The sequence below is a fragment of the Limulus polyphemus genome, unplaced genomic scaffold (assembly GCF_000517525.1).
Source record: "Limulus polyphemus unplaced genomic scaffold, Limulus_polyphemus-2.1.2 Scaffold1906, whole genome shotgun sequence".
Classification (NCBI taxonomy): Eukaryota; Metazoa; Arthropoda; class Merostomata; order Xiphosura; family Limulidae; genus Limulus; species Limulus polyphemus.
In genome coordinates this window covers 19,156-39,899 of record NW_013667516.1, presented here as the reverse complement: position 1 = coordinate 39,899, position 20,744 = coordinate 19,156, and the positions used below count along the sequence as shown (strand labels likewise).

At 36.3% G+C, this 20,744-nt stretch overlaps 1 protein-coding gene across 1 annotated transcript in view; it reads left to right on the top strand.

The window, feature by feature from the left end:
* Nucleotides 1–20,744, top strand: part of LOC106465316 (store-operated calcium entry regulator STIMATE-like) — a 34,428-nt gene that overhangs the window by 1,630 nt on the left and 12,054 nt on the right. Inside the window, exons 2-4 of the mRNA XM_013925525.2 lie at nucleotides 13,057–13,105; nucleotides 19,362–19,457; nucleotides 19,881–20,002. Of these exons, the coding sequence (XP_013780979.1) occupies nucleotides 13,057–13,105; nucleotides 19,362–19,457; nucleotides 19,881–20,002 (267 nt within the window). The remainder of the gene's footprint in view (nucleotides 1–13,056; nucleotides 13,106–19,361; nucleotides 19,458–19,880; nucleotides 20,003–20,744) is intronic.

Sequence of the window (20,744 nt, the reverse complement as noted above, 5' to 3'; positions counted from 1 at the left end):
GTAATAGTAATACACATTCTGATCATTCTTATGTCTTTGTGAATTTGGTTTATCTACTTTAGCACTTATCTTAGAGTGAGGGTTTTTAACATACGAAATATTTGGTACTATTTCTAAAGTAATATATTATTGAGGAGGGTAAAATGAGCAGACTTTATTATAATACATGCATGACCTTTTATAATGTATATTCAAAGTATTAAGTAATATATTAGATACAATAACTGAATAACTTCAATAAGTAAGTAATAGTCATTATGCAATTATATTATACTAGTTGACAGTGAATTACATATTCTTACAATAATTATGATAATACAAAAAGCAGGAACCTAGTAAAAACTCTTTGAATATTAAGTGATAAGCATAAAATAAAGTGACAAAGAACCATAACATGACATTTGTGACGTATTGTAACATTATTTAATTGTCATAAGTAGTGAATTTATGAATGCTTATTTATAATATTTTACAGTGAAACACAAAACTACATTTTTCATTTAGGTCAGTATTGCTGAAAATAGAGTCTGCAAGTCATGTCCAAAATTTCCTAAAAATATTTTTTTAAATATTGTTTATAGGTAATTTTGTAAAGATAATAAATGAGATTTCCAATATTTCCTTAAAATATTTAAGAACTTAAGAAAGAGCAAGTTGACAGGAGTCATTAGATCCAAAGAAACAACAACAACAAAAAAACAAATGTTGTCACTTACATAAGTGCATGTAACTAACTTTTTTCTTTTTTTATAAGTGCTACATAACCCAGTCATCAACATTTTTGGGGTGCTGAAAAAATCTCCACCTACTTTTTGGGTGCTAATAAAAAATAAGTATTCATTTGTTGCTGAATTTTGTTTTTGTTTTTTTAAATACCAGAGCATTTATAAGAAAAGGTCAATTTCATATGTACAGTGTGGGCAAAAAGCCTGGGAACCCCCCTCTCCCCCATGAAATAAAGATAGTATACTTGAAAGGAAGACTTTATTGCATATTGACATAACTCGTATTGCCACAGACTAACAGAAGGTTCATTTATAATCCAAAATGTCTGTCTGTTAATTGGCCTTTAATAATTATCATTTGCCATGTTAGGTTATTTAACATGGCATTGGTTTGTAGATTGCATTAACTTTCTGTATATCCCAGAGCAGATTAAACTCCTGGTGAGATAGTAGTTTGTTTGGCATCTTAGTACAAACCATTCAAATAATCTACAGGTCAATAGACAATATAAGTAGAAGAAACTGCATTTGCAATGGTTTCAAGCTAAAAAATTCTACCTCTATGTGAAAATCAGTTTCTTCAGTCACTGTTTAGTGGGTATTTATAATGGTTGGACAAAAAATAATAAAAAAAAACCTAGTGGAAGCAGCTTAGTAACATGTGGCTCCAATTTTAGCTGTTAGAACTGCTTCAGTTATTTTTGGTAGCATTGGGCATCTGCAAGTTCCTAAAAAATATGTTGAGGAATTAGATTAAATTTTGAAGACAGTGTAATATAAGGCATTACAGTCTCATTCACTCATGATGATCTTTCAACCAGTGTTAAATTTATCTGATGACACTTACAGAACACATGCAATGTTGTAATAACCTTCGAACTTGTTCCTTTTACAAAGCCAAAAGGTTATGCAATTTGGATTGCTTAAATACCCATTAATTGGCCTCTTACAGTCTGTCCTGTTTGAAAGTTAGTTAAGTCATTCTTCTTTCCCATGCTGTTTGGCAATGTATTTGAGGTCATTAGAATCATAAATTAATTAGTAAGCTGAGGATCTAGTTCATTTAACATTTGGATAAAATGGGGCATCTTCAAGCAGGTGTCTCTGTCTGGTGCTACTATAGCGTTAGGTCAACAAATATATTTACACTATAGTGTGTGGTCTACACAGATACTATCATAATCACAGTTTTAATGATTCACTAAAACATAATTTCTTCCCAAATAATTTATATCTGTCCACATTTTTTGTTCAGCAAATAATAATAATTTAACAAGTTGTGTCTTCCAAAAGAGTATCTTAGATTTAGGTCATAATTGTGCCAGTTTTGATTGTTGGAATTTATTTTATTCCAATTATATTTGCCCCCAAAACATTAGGTAATGGTATTTTGTACTTTATTAGTTTAAAAGTGTTATTTATAATTAATGATGCCAATTGCAAATAAATGAAACTTAAAACAGTGATGATGATTGTATCTGTGTAGACCACACGCTATTGTAGCACCCTCTGTTTTGTTTGTACAAACCATGTGTATTAAACATGTGACCCAAATTATGAGAACCCAAATGCATTACCTTGCATTTACTACAACTAAAGAATGTTTGCCACCTGTTTTTCCAATTTATCATTTAATTCAATTTAATCTGTGATTCTTCAACATCCTCAATATAATTAGAAATACCCAACCCTTTAATTTCTTCAGCAAGCTTTACCAGTTTACTAATTATTCTCCTAAGAATATTGTTAATATAAATAAGAAAAGACAAAAACAATCATTACAGTCCAGTTAACTACAGTAGTCTTCTTTTTCCAAAGCACCACTGTGATTTTCTTAGCTTATTTTGTGTATGGTGCCTTATCAAAAATGTTCATCAAAACATACATCAAATCCACACTCTTTCCATCATCCATGTAACATCCTCTGAAAAAATAAACAGTTTATTAAGGCAAGATACTTTTTAATGAATCCATGGGTTGTTTTCCTAATAGGATGGTCAACTTGTGGAATATTTTGCTGATAGGTGTGATAAAAGCTGCAATGTTGAAGGAGCTTAAGAGGAGATTGAATGAATATAATAGAGACAAGGATTTGTTACAGGAAAATGGGTTATGTGTAGTGGTAGTAGAAAATGGGTTAGCCTGTCTTTGTTATAGAAAAGTTACTGTCACTAATGTTTAACTGCTGACTAGGGGGATGGTAACTGGCTGACAGCATCTATTGCCAAACTTTTTTTTTTTCTTGTACATTCATGATTGAAGGAACACTGTACTAAGCCATAAATTGATTGTAATAAATTAATGGGATTGTCAATTAATCATTTAGCAAAAATGACTAATCCCCCAGTTTCACATACATTTCATAAATTGTGTGGAGAACCCTATATCATGTTTGATATAAAATTACTTTTCTCCTTTGATTAAAAAAGTCATAATTTCAAAGACAAGAATGATTTTTGTATGTTTAGGAGAAAGCATATACAAATCATAATCCAGGAAAGTAAAGATGTAATAAATGGAAAATAATGCAGTAGCTTTCACTTGGTGTTTCTTTTTGTAATTAAAATAATTAAATCAGTTATTTCAAGTGCTTGCAAATAGCTACTTTTTTTTTTACAAACTAATGTATATGTAGATCAGCGTTTCCCAAATCATGTTCCACGGTACACTGGTGTTCCGTCCAAGATTAATAGGTGCACTGTGAGAAAATCATGATTTTAAATTTTAATAAAATATTTAAAACTTTTTGTACTATCATAACTTATTATGAAATATTTTCCTATGTATTAGAATTAGATAATATCGATTTCGCATTGAAGAAGAATTATAGAAGATACCGTATCAATTCTACATAATATCTTGGTGGAGAGGTTTGTACCTAAAGTATATTATAAGCATAAAAATGTAAAAATTCATTAATATGTAATTTGAACACGCAACATACCCTCTACATCGATATTTCATGTATCTGGTATTCCGTAAGCTTTTTCTCAGCTGAAAAGTGTTCCGTGGCCAATAAAGTTTGGGAAATGCTGATGTAGATTATGAGAGATTTGATGTTTGTATGTGAAAGTAACTGAAGACTGTCAAACCTATATTGAAGTACATTACACAGTATTTACTCTGCACATACACAAGTGCATTAGAGATATTTCTGCTGTAATATTAGAAAAGCATTTTACATTATCACAATTAACTGTGTCACCAACTAATCTGATATCTGCTACAATTTTATACAGCACTTTACTTGGTGTGTCTGTTTATTTATTAATAAAATGCCATATTTGTTTAACTGTATTTGATTAGTAACAATGTTGTGTGCTTTTATATGACAAAAAATATATTTTTTCTTCTGATTGACTGAAAATGTAAACTTCAAGCAGGAGGTACAATAATAAGGTTTATTCACATGCTTTATTGGATGCAGTTTTTGATGTAGAATGAAAATAATAATATAAAAAAAAATTGTAATCATGGGTAAAAATAAATGTAAGAATAAGGATACATATATTTCATGGGATACACATTTGAGAAATGTCTAATCTGCACTTTCAGAAACTGTTTTAAAAAAGATGCATGATAAAGATGTACTGTGCGGGTTATTGTATTATCTTAACTACATTAGAAAGTGGAAGAGGGATTAAGTGATCATAGGAGTGAGAATTGATGCAAGTTTGGATGGTTTACTAAATGGGTGGCAGTGCTCAGCAATTTCAAGTTGTGTGAAAGATAATGAACAAAAGTAACAGTTGTTGGATTAATGCCTTGCAGCTGTTTATAACTTTAATCTGTGGATAATACAAGTGGTTCAGCTGTGAAGGCTTCAGATAGTTGCATGTATAAGTGTATGTATAGATATATATCTATATTCACAAATGCAACATAATATTATAGATTAACCTTTGCATAGAATATTACTGAAAATAGTGTTTTTAGGAGCTTGAGTGAAAGAATTCCTGAACATATTGATAGTGAGTAGGTTGTATGCACTTACATCACTGGTAGTGTATAACAAAATAACATGTTCTCATGGAATCATTCACTTTCTAAACATAAAACAGATTTTATGATATAGTGATGATCCCTCTAAACTTTACAATGGTTGTTTTTGTCGCTGTCCTTGAAAACGTGCTTTATAACATTGTTGTAACATTGTTCTTTAGTTGGGGAAATTATTTTAAATCATTTGATGAAAATAATTCAAAGTCCAGTTCACATAATAATAATAATAATAATAACAACAAATCAGTTTATTTCTTCCTTAGCATTTCAACAAGTTTTTACACTATTGTAATTTGTAGGCCTATGTTTATAAATAATGTTCAAATGGAAATACTATTCTAACTGTACTATGATTAATGGATTAATGTAAAAATAAACTTGTTTGCAATATAGAGAGTATTTTACATTTAAGTTCATACATTTTCGAGGGGGGGTGATGGATAAAATAGGGATGATGACATGCTAAGACAAAATGTGTCACATGGGTCACACTAGTGAAAATTCAGGAATTTTGAATATATTTCCTTGTAGAATTAACAACTTAAACCTTGTATACAATTAAAATATGGATTATTAGCTGAGATTTTATGCTATTCTAATTGGTATGACATAAACAAAAAGTAGTTGAATAAAATTTTGAATGCAAGACACTAAAACCTTGTGTCATGCGCAGTAAAGGGTACCCGGAGAGAGAGGGTTAATATCTACAGTAGATTACTTTTCCAACTTTGGCTTTCTTCCTTTCTACCATTCTCAGAATGTATATTCCCAGTGGGTCTGGTGACTGTTTGAGATGGCTCAGTCACAATTAGAATCAAATATTGATGATGTTCCAGCTACTACCAGGTTTTGGTTAAAGCACTCCACCATGTCACAACTATATATATAGATAGATAGATAGATTGCAGTTTTTTTCCTCAGGCTAAGATGTCCCTCCTACCTATCATCCTCAGGATATGGTTTTGAGGGGTCAGGTGTGGGTTTGAGATGGTCCGGCTAAGTAAGTCCTCGTGTTGCTGTCAGTATCCCTGCTCCTCCTGTGGACTGGATGAAAAATATCCACTGCCACCAGGTTTTGGACTGGAGATACATCTAAGTTTGCAGTCCCTCCTCTTACCATTTGCTGGATGATGGTTCATGGTGGATCTGGCATTGGTTGTAGCTGGATGCAGCACATGTATTCCAACTTGTATATGGCTGGGTATCTTCCTCCTACAGTGAACTGGAAAAACCATATCCCATGCCACCAGGTTTTGGATTGGAGATGTCATCCTTTATGAGCTATCCTTTTTTTACCATCTGCTGGTTCATGGTGGATCAGGTGTTGGTTGGAAATGCATGCAAGTGAAGACAGATTTTGGTATGCAAGCTCATCTTCCCTACCAATTCCCAGTTTGAGGTAGGTGATCTTCAGCCTACAGTGGAACTGATGTACAATTACAGATACTGCCAGGTGTTGGATGAGGTTGAACTACCACTACAGTCTGTCATGCCCTAGCCACTCGATACCCAGGGGTCTCATTAATCAGTAATACCTAATATGGGATTTGTCCATGTTTTTCTGCCTTTTATGTTCATGATACAGTCATAATAGAGCAAAGAATATACCTGGATCAGATGTGGTGCAGTCTCTTGCTGAGGCGTGATATTTTCTTTTTTATTTCCACATCTCCTGGGCTCTCTTTGGGTGCTTGCTAAAGGGGGGACATTTTCTCTACCAGTTCAGTGTAGGGTTTTAGCTATTTTATGAGCAGAGGTAAGATATAGTATCGGAATTTAACATTTTTCTAAACTGAAAATGTATTTCCGATAGATATCTCCTCTCACAGGTCTCACCCAGCTCCCCACTTATGGTGAAATGTGGTGTAGGTCTTTTATTTAGTCTCAGAGGGATTAATGAGTGCAACTGTGGATGAGGCATTGGTTTCAATAGGGGTTGTGTCACCATCCTGTTGATGGAGAGCTGCTGCATAATAATTTACATGGGGATATGCAGAAGCGGGAGGTGGAAGGCTAATGGTGAGCATTGAAATTTGTGCTGATAGAGGGCAGTACTAATCAAGAAAAGCTATTTTGTGAGAAGAGGTATCTATTGGAAATACATTTTCAGTTTAGGAAAATGTTAACTTCCATTAATACCTAACTTCTTTCACACTATTCCACCCTTCCTCCCCACGTTAGCTGGTGTTTGAGTCTGATAATCCTGCCAGTCTCGAAAAAGTGAATAAGAAAGAATAACAGGGAACTAATATACGGATTGGGTATAGGGTGTGCATTGATGTAGGTGAAGAAAGCCGCAAGTTTAAAATTGCTAGGGGCTATATAGTGGGGTATAAAGACTGGAGCAAATGAAGTAGAATTCATACCAAGGCTTAGATGGGCAAAGAAGAGATCCTTTCATCAGAATAAAGCTAAATTGTAAGAGAAGGTATGTATTATCAGAAATACATTTTCAATATAGGAAAATGTGAACTTTCAGCTGTTCACTCAGAAAATAATTTCGACTGAGTCTAGTATGACTCTCGTGTTACGTTCATGTTATAGTCCATTGATTTCTCAATAGACTTGTGTTGAACCGGCCAGCTAAATTCTGGAATTTGATTTGGTATATCATTGCTGGAGTAGGTCAGAAAGGGCCGGCAGTAACAGGTGACACAGCAGTGAAATTAGGCCTACAAGTGAATGTGGCTGTAAAAAATAATTGAAGAAATAAATTAATTTGTTGTTATCATGAGGGCTGGACTTTGCATTTTCACTAAATGATTCAAAAGAATCTGCCCAACGACAGAACATAGTACAGTGACATTTTAAAATTAATTGCTTCCAAATGCCTTCAAAGCCAGTATAGAAGCTGTAGTAAAGAGCCATATTTATATACTGCATTCTGTTTAAGCTGCAAGCAGTAGTGGTGATAGTTGTAGACCAAATAAGTTCTCGTATTCCATATTTTGTAGTACATAGATGGTGTTTTAGGTTGGAACTCTAGAGTTGATGCAGAAAGAGGTGTGGCTAGTTTAACTTTTGCATTTAAGAATTTATTTCAGAGATATTACTTAACTCTGCACCACTAAGAGCTATTACTTTACATGCAAATGGAAATGGCATACACAGGGATATTTGTGCATGACACATGCCTTGAACAAAGTCCTACTCCTACACATGTCTATGTGCATTGATTCAGTCTATGACATAATCATCATTATAATGTAGCCCTCTACCAGTAGGAGGATGACACAACCTCCATGCACAGTAATCCCTGTGAGCACTAACACATGATCATAGGCTCATTTTTTCTTAGCACTGTCTGTGTTCAGACATGTTTTTTTTGTGCTTTTAGAGTTTCTAGTCACTTTGATCAACTGCTTTTCTTTATTTAGTGCTACATTACTTTTGTCTTCACACATTCAATCCATCCACCTTATTGCAACTTCCTTCTTCTCTGCCCGGCATGGCGAGGTGGTTAGGGTGCTTGACTTGCGATCTGAGGGTCGTGAGTTTGAATCCCCGTCCCACCAAACATGCTCGTTATTTCAGCCATGGGGGCATTATAATATAACAATCAATCTCACTATTTGTTGGTAAAAGAGTAGCCCAAGAGTTGGTGGTGGGTGGAGAAGGCTAGCGCAGATAGCCCTCATGTAGCTTCGTACAAAATTCAAAACAAAACAAACCTTCTCTACCCACTGCATTTATTTTTGTGCTATTTCAAACAGTGATTGCTAATACAAACACATAAAGAATTCCTGAAGCATTCATTCCTCTTCAAGCATTTTCTTCAGCTATGTTAATGGTGGTGACCAGAGGCACCTTATCTCTTCATGAAACTAATTTCTGAAATGGTACCACCTCCTCTCCCCCATACCTATCTCAACTTTCACTTGCCCTCTAGGCACTGGTAAACTTTTTAAAAGCACACTAGTCTTTTATATCCCTATATTTTTTGTGTCATTGCAGCAACATGTGCTGATCATGTGACCACCCCTCCACCAATCCCATTGCGCCATATATATTAGTGCAGATAGCTCCCTCTACCCTTGGCATTCTCGTGTATAGACATGTGTTTTACGTTCTTCATGTGCCTGCACAATTTTTGATCGTGCTTGATCACCAATTAATATCAAGTTCAAGTTTGTACTTGTTTGTTTTTGAGATGTTTCTGTTTCCAGAATTCTATTTTGTTCATATGAATTCAGTTTTTTATTATGATGGTTGATAATTTTCCTGCCATAAGTAAACAGCAGTTATAACACTAGGCCTCAGTCTCAGGTTTCACGATGTCTGCTAAGGAAGCACAGACTTTCATTTGCAGGGAGTTTGTCTTACAATCAGCCATCAATTTTTTCATTTCAAGATAGGTATTGTTCTTTTTCTCAGGAAATCTGTGGTAAGTTTTTCAGTATGTATTTCTCACTTCCTGTAGATATATATGCATGTTCAGTGAGTTTATTTTTATTACAGTGTTGTGTAAGTTCGAATTTTACACTTCTTTTACCATATATGTTACTTTAGTTTACAACTTGTGTTTAGAGTTTGTTTTTTGCATTAATTTGGTTTAATATTTTACATTTTTTTAATGTTAATGTTATTTAGTTGTAAGTTTAATATTTGGTTTAATATTTTACATTTTTTTACTGTTAATGTTATTTAGTTGTAAGTTTCTTTTTTTGTACTTTTATTACCAGTCACATCTAATTGGGGGATAAGCTTTTAGTCAATCTTTGTTTTTGTTAACTGGGTGCCTTTTTATTCTCATGTTCTTTAGGGTAAATTTTCTTTTCATATCCTATGTCTTATAGTTTCTTTGAGTCAACTTCTACATTCTATGTTTAAAGGATGTTTATCTTCTCAGTCTCTTTTGTGGTTTTGTACTTTAGGTGTTACTTATTGTTTGATGTTTTACGTTGATTTTCTTAGTTTTGCAGGTGTGTTACTTTTACACTCTTTGTAGACTACACGCTTCTAAGTTTTTGTTAGTTCATTAGTTTTATGTACTTTCTTCAATTTCTTTAGTTTGTGTCTTTTTGGCTACACTTTGACAGTTCCATTCTTGTTACGGGTTCTCTATGAGAGTTTCTGACTTCCATTTTGCTCCCCCTCTTCTCAATTTTCATATCTCCTCCCCTCCACATCTGGATCGTACCTTGTCCTTTCATCTTGCTCAGTCTGTTTGTGTCCTACTACCCAATGGAGTTAGCTAATGTGTGGAGCCCACTCAACCAGGAGTCTACTGTCATCCTTCTTTGTCTCCCTATACACAGGAATTTAAAGTCCCTTTCTTGACCTGTCCTGGCTGTATACTTATCTGCAGTCACCTTGCTTCACCATGAAGTCCTACCTCTCACTTTGAAGGGTTTTTATGCCCCAGTGTCATATTCTTTTCTTCAGTTCCTCTCAGTGAGTTTTGCCTTTCTGTTCTGGGCACTCACAGACTGTCTTTCTTCAGCTCTGTATGTGTGTTTTGTGGAGTGGTATGCTTTTGCATGTCATATTCACTCATTGGGTCTTCAGACTCACATTTCATGGATGATAGGTTTTGGCTTGCCTCTTCTTGTGCCTGGTCAGTCACGCCCACTTCCTTCTTCAGGAATCTTCTCAGGTGGGTTTCTTTTCTGGTTTGAGAAGTCTTGTACTTCCCCTCACAATATCTTATTCAGTTGGGGGTTCTCTTCACTTCCTTTTTTGGCTCCATGATTTCGAACAGATAGGCATGTTTGCCATCCCTTCTCCTCTCTATGTCCATGAGGTTCTCTATATTTTGGGATGTGGTCTTCCTTGGAAGTGCTCATTCCCTTAGGTCAGATATCCATGCATTCCCTTCATTGAATACTTCTCAACCAGTGGAACTTCCCTCACTATCCCTTGGACCATCCCAATTTCCTCGTTTCCCCTGAATTTTTGTGTTGGTGGTCAGTCGAGGAGTCTACTCTCCATGTCCATATGTTGGTATCTTGGCAGTTCATAGAGCTCTCTATCCTTTCCTCCCTTTCCTGTAGGGGAGAAAGGTTTAGTTCTTTCTGAAATTCCACTATCATCAGCTTTATCACCTAGAAAGGGGGAACCATGTACCAATCTCTGTCTGGTCATTCTCTGGATTTCATGTATTTGGCCAATGACCTTGACATGACTATTCTGGTGGATCCTGTTCCCCTAGTTCTGATTCTTGTGGCTGATCTCTTATCACGTCCCTACCAGGTTCTCCACAGAGTGGACTCTTCATCCTCATGTTTTTCTGTGGGTATGCAGGGAACACTGCATATTTGTATGTTTCTCTCATTCACTGGTATGTTGCACTTTCTTCTTTTTAGTCTTCAGTTTCTCACCCTTCAGCTGTTGAGATAGATGCTTTCAGTCAAGATTGGAGGGGTCTTCACCTATATGCCTACCCTCCAATTTGACTTATCTTCTGGGTATTTTCCTTTTTCCAGACCAAACCTTGTTGTGTTCTGCTGGTTCTTTTATATTGGCCACTCAAATGTGGTTCCCTCGTCTCTGGCCCTTACTGGAGCAACACACCTTATCATTTTCTCTGTCCTGTCCACTCCTCAGTCATCCCCAATCTGACATTTTTTCATCCAGACATCTCCACACTCCTTCTTTCAGAGTGACTTTTGTCCAGTCATGTGTCTCAGCTCAGGGGCTCGTCCCTATATGCCTACCCTCCATTCAGACTCCTCCTCTTCTGGATATTTTCTCTTATCTAGACCCCTCCTTGTGTTCTGTTGGTTGCTCCAGATTAAGCAGTTCCGACATAGTTCCCTCTGCCCTGGCCCTACATGGAGCAACAGACCCTGCCCCTTTCTCTGTTCTGTTCATTCCTCTGTCCACTGCGATCAGTCATTTTTCATCCTGATGTCACCCTACTCTATCTTTCTGTCTTTTGTCTGTTCCTATGCCTCAGCTCAGAGACTCACTCCTTTCATTGCCTACACCTTTTGCCCTTCCTCTTTGACTATGTACAGTTTACAACTGATTGATCAAGTAACTAAATATATGTGATAACTAACACTTATCCAACAGAAAACAAAATGGACTGATTAACTGCTAGCTTCAATAGACTATTCCCCATCCCTGAACTAACTGTCTACTCATATTTACATTTGTAGACTTGTTTTTAGACACTTTGCAAATTCTTTTGACAACTAATATTCCCATATATTCTAGGGCTTCATTGAATCTAAAATGATCCACCCTTTAGCTAACATCTAAATTTTAACATTGAAAATGTAACTTACAACAGTACTATCTCCAGCATATAGAATATTAGTACATTAATACATATAATATTTTTGCTATATGAAAAAACAATATCTTCAACTTCTATTACATATTACTTTACTACATGTGGTTTAATATAATATTACCTTGAATCTATACTATGTATTCACATTATCGGGGGTGAAGAGTAGCAAATTTCCTCATGTTTGAAATTATCTTGAACAAAACTCCTTCACTGTCTTTTTTCCAAACTTATTAGTAAATGCTGGTTGAGTAACACTGGAAAAACCACAAAGAAAAATGATAATAAATCCCACCATAAAATAGGTAAAAAATAAAATAATTAGGATTAGGACAATTTGACTAGAATTGCACCTTTTGAAAAGGAAATTTCTCATGAAGTGGAGGAAATTTTTAGCCTAAAGAAACAAAAATTTCCTATTATCATGAGTACATTTTATTTTTATACTCTGCATTAGGAAATTTCATAATACTTCATTTTTATATACCTTTGGCTTCAATCTGTTTCACCTGTTTACCTTTCCACATAATGATCATGACGAAGGCATTCTTGTGACAGTGGAACATTTGTACAACTTTAGTTGAATACAAGCAAAACAAGTAATTGTTTTCAATAACTTTCTGTGCTAGTCATGTGAATTTCTTGCTCTCATTGCATATCAACTCTTTCTGTTCTTGTTCTGTATGGATGTGTGAGTGCTGATTTTCAAATGATTTTTTTAGTGATAGCTGACAGTAGCATCCAAGGCCATGCTAACAGAAGGCAAACTTGTAAGGCTATAATTTTTCATAATTATCCAGTGATATTTCTTAAAAGGAGGATCACATTGGTAACCTTCCATTCATCAGTAATTTCCCCAAAGTCAAGAAATTGTACAAGATGCAAACTTTTCAGTACTGCTACTGGTATTATGAAGTTTTACATGTGTATGTAGTTAGTGTTTCGAAATTTTTGATAATATTGTATGGTACATGTAAATGTTTTAAAAAGTACATCTAATAAAAATATTAACTTCTGAACAGAGGTTATTCAGTTGATTTCACTGTACACTGAGTGTTGCTATTAGTAGTACATACACAATTTTTATTCCAGTGAAACGATTTTGTGAACCTACAAAGCAGAGGAGACCTTGGATTATTTGGTGAGCTGTTTTTGCAGAATTTTTTCATAAATAACTAAATATTTTCCATAAATTCTTCTGGATTGAATACTGATATAATTTGAAAAGTTTTTGTTTTTTAAATAATTTCTTGTAACTTAAGTTTTTTCTTTTCATGTACAGTTACTGTGTAGAAAATGAATTTTAGTATTGATTTATGTTATTAGAGCTCATCTTCCTAATGTTTTAGTTCTCACTCTGGCAATTTCTTGAAAGTGAATAATTTTTTTTGTAGGTTTATTTAAAATTGTGAAAAGCTATCTTACAGTTCTTTTTCCTTTTGTGTTATTAAGTTATCACATTTTTAGTTTAATACGGTAGAAATCTTTTTTTTGATACAGTACTTCCCTCCACTCACAAGATTATAAATTCTTATATATTGTTGCCCTCTATATGCAAATTTTTTCTTTACGCGTGCCACAAGCCTTCCACTCTTCCCTATTGGAATGAAGTGATTCCAACATGTGTCTCATGTAAATCATCATGCATCACCTCTCTGCCAAAAAGAGCATAGTATACTCATGTGATGCAGGTGACTCCCTCTATGCACCTCTACTAAACTATCACTTCTCGTTTGGCAGCACTTGTGTTTGGATGTGTTTTTATTTTTTTCTTGATTTAAACAGTTTGAGATACAGTTTCTTCTTGAAGTGGTTATACTTTATAAACTACCCAATTTTTCTTTCGATTTACGTTAATTCTAACTCATTATAGTCACCTTTTTTTACATTTGCCTTTTCTTTCGACTCTCGAATCATGAATTCCGAAGTCACTGTCACCACTTCGGAAGTCTCAATTTTAACAGGTACATTATCTCAGGCCTCAGGTGCTGATGACCCAATGGGAGATTTATCAACATTTATTCGTGGAGAGATTGAATGTTACATGGGTCAACCTCTGTTTCCTGTTATTGCCCCACATCCTCCTGAACATGTTGAACGTGTTCAAGCTGACGAGGACTTTGATCGCCCCTGTTTCCACCGTCTGATTTTGCCTTCCTTCCCATAACTTTCCTGAGGATTCAGTTCAGCCTTCCACGGTTTTTGGGATGTTATTTCTCAGATATGTGGTGTTTTATCCCTGTTGAGTTCTGTTTTACCCATTTGGGGGTGGGCCCCAAATCTCCTATCAGTTTGACCTATGCCCAATTTTCTTGCCTATGTCTTACCCTCATTACTCTTTTACAGTATCTATTTCACTATTCATCTCCTATCTGAGGCTCTTGATAGAAATCCTGAGTGGTTTTCTAGGGACATCCTCTCCCTCCTTGCCTCCATGTTGGCTTGTTTATCATATTCGGCTCTGACTTTACATGCATTGTTTCTCTGTTGTTGGTACCTTCTGGGCCGAGATGCTGTCTTATCAAGGGCTTGTTTACCTACACCTTATCTCTGGGATTTACGTATGGCCCATTTTTTTTATAGCGTTTTGTCTTTGATATGATCCCAGAATCTTTAGAATCTCGGGTGACATGAGTCCAACAACAGTCTACCCTTTCCCATCTGGTAGTCCATTTATCTCAGTCAGAGCCAAGTGTGGTACCCTTTATGGTTTCCTGTCTTTAACCTTCCCAACCCTCACCTGTCCCCCTTTCTCGAGGTACCACAGCTTGTCATTTTCCTTGACGATTCACGTTGCCGATGGTACTGGTGACTATCTGGTGGACTCTGATCCAGTGGGAGCTCGACTTGAGGCCTTTCTCCATCAGTGGTGCCCTTTCTTCACTGATGTTTGGGTTCTTCAAATTTTGTTGAAAGAATTTGAGATCCCATTTCTTGCCATGCCTCCCTTGTCTCCTGTACTTGTTTCCTTCCCTCCACCTCAGGATCCTGTTGTTTGTCAGCATCTGTCAGAGGTGGTACATGACCTCCTCATTCAACAGGCTATCAAACCTGTTCCCCATCATTCACTGGGTTTTTACTCCAGATTATTTGTTGTTCCCAAGAAACCTGGGGACTGGAGGCTTGTCATTGATTTGTCCTGTCTCAATTGCTTTGTTCACCTTCCCCATTTCCCCATGGAGTCCTATCTCACCCTCCAGTGGGCATTTTTTCCAGGTTTATGGATGACCAAGATGGATGTCGCCAATGCTTACCTGCATATTCTCATCTCAGCACAGTCTCATCCATATCTTCAGTTCGTCCATCATGGGGTGGTTTACCAGTTTTGCACCCTACCCTTCGGTCATGCTTCTGCACCTAACATTTTCTGTTGGGTGGTCAGAGCTTTTGCTCTTCATCTTTATGCCCTGCGGTTGCATTTCCATTCTTATATGGACAACTGGCTTTTTCTAACCCATTCTGAACTGGAGTTGGCCAGTCATACTCTTCAGGTCCCTTCTCTTATTCCCTGCCCTCCTTCGTCAACCTCAGTCACCAGTTCTACATAAAGAGCAACATCAGAAACTTGGACACACCAGCCACAGTAGGTCGTGCAGCTGGAAATCCATGAGCATGTGACCACATGTGAAAGAATTTCCACTTCCATTAATATACCTCCATGGAAGAATGATGTATGGACTGAACCAAATGGAAAGCTATGCAACAGGAAAAAAACGATCTCCTTGTTAAGGACCGGAAAAAAGCCAGGCGTGAACTGCAGGGACCAGGGGTTTTGGTCTCTTTGATTTTGGGTTATCGTGCAGCCTTGTTCCATACCTTTCATCTTTCCTGTTACTGTTACTATGTTAAGGATTTGTCATCCTCCCTGATGACCTACACTTTCAGACTGGGATGTTAATGTGGTCTTCTATTCCCTTACTTTACCTCTGTTTGAATCTCTTTCCTCTTGTTCTGTTTCACCTTTCCCTTAAAGCTTATTTTCTTCTCCTCTTGGCCTGTGGTCATTGATGGTCTAACTTGTTCGCCATCAATGTTACATGCACACTTTACCATGCTACCTATCTTCTCCTTTATCTGTATCGTTCTTCCTCCTGAGAACCTCGGCGGCTCATGAGGATAACTCCTTTTTGCCTATTTCCCTTCCCTCTATCTCTTATCTCTGCTCTCATCCTGATATGGATAGACTTCTATGTCCGGTACATGCCCTTTATTGCTATATTGCCTGCACAGCTTCCTTCCGTGGTTCCCATTCCAGACTCTTTATCCCATGGCAGTTTTCTTCATCTATTGATGTATCCCCTTCTATCCTCACCAATTGGGATAATCGTTTGATCCAGTTGGCTTATTCCTCATTGTTCCCTTCCCACAAGAATTTGTTCAGAGTTACTTCTCATCAAATTCAACACCTCACCTTTTCCCTCACTTCTTGTCTTCATTGGCCATTGGAGGAAATCCTGCAATTGGGCATGTGGACCACACCTAACACATTCATCTCCCATTCTTTACATCATATCACAGTTTTTACTTCCTCTGGTTTTTGCCTTACACCTGTGGCCATTCTTCAAGCTTTGGTGTGACTCTAAGACTGGGTAAGTTTATATTAATGCTTTCTTTTGGTTCAGGGGCTCATCCTTCATACTTTCATTACAGACATCCAGACATGGTGCCTGGCCAGGTTTTCTACAATTCCAAATCTGCACTGTACAGCCATGTTGACTTGCACTTTCCATTCCATGGCTTCACATTGCTCACCATTGAGATGGGGTGTTTCACAAGATTGCTTGAAGGTGAATAACCTCGCAATGTTTACTTAATAAACTAGTATGTTCCAGACCGTACCACCCATGGACTTACTGGGTGAAGCAGAAGGGGATAGCTGCTCGTCCCTTCCATGCTTTGATTGAATAAATCGGGATGGTCGGCTTTTCAAAATAGGGTTTCGTGATCACCCATTGCACTGTCTTAGGTGATGACATTCCTCTGGACTCTCCTATGCATTTTCACCCCCTTTCTTAAAGTGGAGTGTGGGAGTCCTTACCACTTACCAGTTCTAAACCACTAGGGTGGTCAACCATAGAGGCACCCTGCTGAATGTGTTCCATACAAAACAGACAATACCATTTAGTACAGAGTAGGGTGGTGGTTTTCTGCTGGTGTAGATGACATGCTATCCTTCAATGTGCATTATACAATTATCATGGATTGAGATTTCGAAGTGCAGTTCACCCCAATGATTGGGAGCCCTCTTCCTACCCCTGTTCAGATATCAGTACCCCACAGCTGGGTTTTGGATTTAGAGTGAACCAATCAACATAAGTCCTCATGCATGCTCAAGGTTGTCTATCTTCCTCCCTTAATTATGCTCCCCTTTTTTGTGGGTCACGGCCGTGGTAAGGGGACTTGTTCCAGTTCTGTCCTTTGCTATCCCTTTTGTATCTTTGTCAAAGGATGTTATTGTTTATCGGATGGTTCCAGTCTGTTTTGCTATTGGGTGAGTAGATTTTGTTTACATAGACTTTCTTTCGATACCAGATGTCAGGTTCCCTGATCAAGATCTTCCTCAAATAACATTTCATGCCCTAGGGTTGGAATGGTTTTAGATTCCCTCTAATCTTTGAGGCTTAAGGTGAAAATGGTATGATGCTCATCCTACACCCATGTGGATGTCTGTTCCCACGGACATTGGTTTTGGATGTAGTTGACTTACCGAGTATGGTCCATCATGCTCTAGCCATTCTACACCATGGGGCTTTTCCTTTGTTTACCCACTTTCCTGCTTGGTGGGATTGGCTTGCTTATATCTAATTAAGAATTTGGATAATTATTCTCCCTCAATTCTCTCCCACTTGGATGTGCTCCTCTCTTCTTCCTTCCTTTTTCTCCACTCTTTACAGATGGGTGAAGAGGATACCTGATCAGAAGTGGTGTGATTCCCCTCTTCAGATTTTCCGATCTGCCTCTGTCATCTATGGAGGTATACTTCTGACACTTTAAGGGGGTATTTTTGTTCTTTCCTTGCACCGGTGCCTCCTCATCAATGTTGGATTCCAGCTTGTCTTGTGAGAAGAGGGAAGTACCGTATCGGAAGTTATAATTTCCGATTGGTACTTCCCACCCATCCTCCCCGCACTCTTCCAGTGCTCCCTATTGGTGCATCAATTTGTTATAATCCACTCCGACATTTCCATGGCTGTCTCTTACATCAACCATCAAGGAGGAGCTCATTCTATGGTGTGCCCCTATGGAACCCCTACCATTGGGTGTCATATTCCATTTTTTTTTTACTGGCTTCTCAACCAATTCAACTGGGATTAAAGTGTTTTTGTATGAAGAGGTGATTTATCATCTCAGAATTTAACATTTTTCTAATCTGATAATGTATTTCCAATAGATGTGTACCTCCACACACATTCCCCTTATTTCTAGGGAATCTTTTTTTTTTTCTTGCCTCATCTAAGCATGAGGTTATCACCAGTCCAAGTGCATAGAAGGAGTTCTGTGCATGGAGGTTGTGTTGCCTTGCTATTGGTGGAGGGTTATTGTTGCATGATGACATCATTATGCATATGTGCAGCTCATGTTAAGCCCATTAATTTAGGTGGGGGTTATTTCCAGGCAAGTGGCATGCAAATATCATGGGCAGATGTGCAAGGGAAGTAGCATTTGTGTCAGGATGTGAGTATCTATCAGAAATACATTTTCAGATTAGGAAAATAAATCCTTTTTGTTAACAAGAAGAATAATGTTCCCCACTGTTCCCTCTCAATTTAAGCACTGCATAAAGTTAAGATCTGAAAAGGTGAGATGCATCTCCAGTTGAGGTAGTTTTGTTTTTCATTATAGTAGAGGCTTAAGAAAGTTTAAGAAAGGTGTTGATGAATATTAGGGGGTTCAGGGTTGGATTTATTATTAGTTTTCTATTTATTCAGAGAAGTTAGGAGTCAGAATTTTTTATTAATGGGCCAAAAAGTCTCATGATGTCCCAGAACTTATGAATTATAATTTATAAAATCTAATGTCTGTCCTCAGATGATATTTTATTACTATTCGTTAACAGATTTTGAAATAAAGAACATAATTTGTGGATACATTTGCATCGAAAACCCAAATTTTTTGCTAACATTGCATTGCAATCAGTTTCCTTTGCTTATAAGCAAATGCAATGCCATTTTTATTTTAGAAATAACACACAGAATGACAAAATGTAGTTATAAAATGACCCACTAGACAAACGTATTGTAAATATGCTCTAATTCAAGGGACTGGGTTGACTGCAGATTTTATATTTATTTATCACTATTTTTAGGAAAATTACTGATGAATTGTTTCAATGGGCATTTGTTAGTTTCATGTACATGTAAATTTAAGAACTATTATGCTTATGTCTGTTTCCTTAGGTTTTATGATACATCAAAACAAGGTCTGGGTGCCCTAGTCATTCATTTTGCCAATGTGTTTCTGGCAGAATTCTTCCACGGAGATCCTTGTACTTGGTATGTTTGAATCTTGAGCTCAGGTTTAGTATTTATACTTATATTAGAATACATACATTTATCCTGTCCTTGATTTGCATAGACAGTAAAATGTAAACTACTTTCTCACCTTTATATTTAACAAACTATATCATTTACTCTTGAAAAGTGAATATTTTATAATTAGATATGTCAGCTATTCATTTAATCCATTGATAAAAAGTCTGCCAAACTAAACTTTATGCAGTTGTTAGAATAACAGAAAAAACAAAGTGAACTTTCATTATAATGCAGTATGTATCTGATTTGTCTGTATATTCTTGTAAATATGTAAAAAAAAACATGTAGAAAAAAGTAGTAGTTTCAATTATACAGTTGTGAAGTATATCAAAATGTAGCAATAAAAGGATAAATTTTACTGATACTTTATATTTATCTGGCCAGGTATATAATCAGCTTTCTTTTGGATTCTTCTATTGGATTATTCATTATCTTCATTGGAATACGACTTACACAGTATTTTGCTCGAAAGAAAGGTTGGCATAATATTGTTTTTGGAGAATATGGTAAGTGTTAAAACAGTATATACAACTATATTAAGTTTTTGCAATGTCATCTGAGTGAGACCTGGTGAAACATTTCTTTAGTAAAGTTACAGTATGTTAAATTTGCTGCTTTGTAAATATGTGCTGATAGCTTTCAGATCATAAAATATATCATCATACTGTTGTTGGCATGTTAGCTTCAGTTGTAACTTATATTACAATAAAGGAAATGGCTCTAGCAACATCAGCCATATTTGGCAAAGTCTATTCACCATTCATACATTTGATCAGACTTGACCTTTACATATATCCTCTCACCTGCTGACACCATTTCTGTCATATTTAATCCCTGTGTCTTTTGTCTTTGTAACATTATATAAACCTTGTATTGCTTAGTACTGATCATATCCGATGAAGACAGACCAACGTTCTGTCATAACATGTAGCATGTTCCGCTATCAATAAAATTATACCTTATGTTTAAAAATCATTGTTTGCCAGCATATTATTATATTAAAATTTGATGACGAGGAACCCACTTTGAGACTAATAATGGTTGGAGACGGCTTGAATGGGTAATGAAGAAAAACTTTAATATAAGTTTAACATAACAGTAAATGTACAACGTTTTGACAAGGTTTTGTCATCATCAGGTACAAGTAATTTACACTGACATGGATATATATATATATATACAGTATTAAACAATAAAGTCACATGACCGGAACTGTTGTGAAACTTAGAAGAGGTATCTAGGCACCCC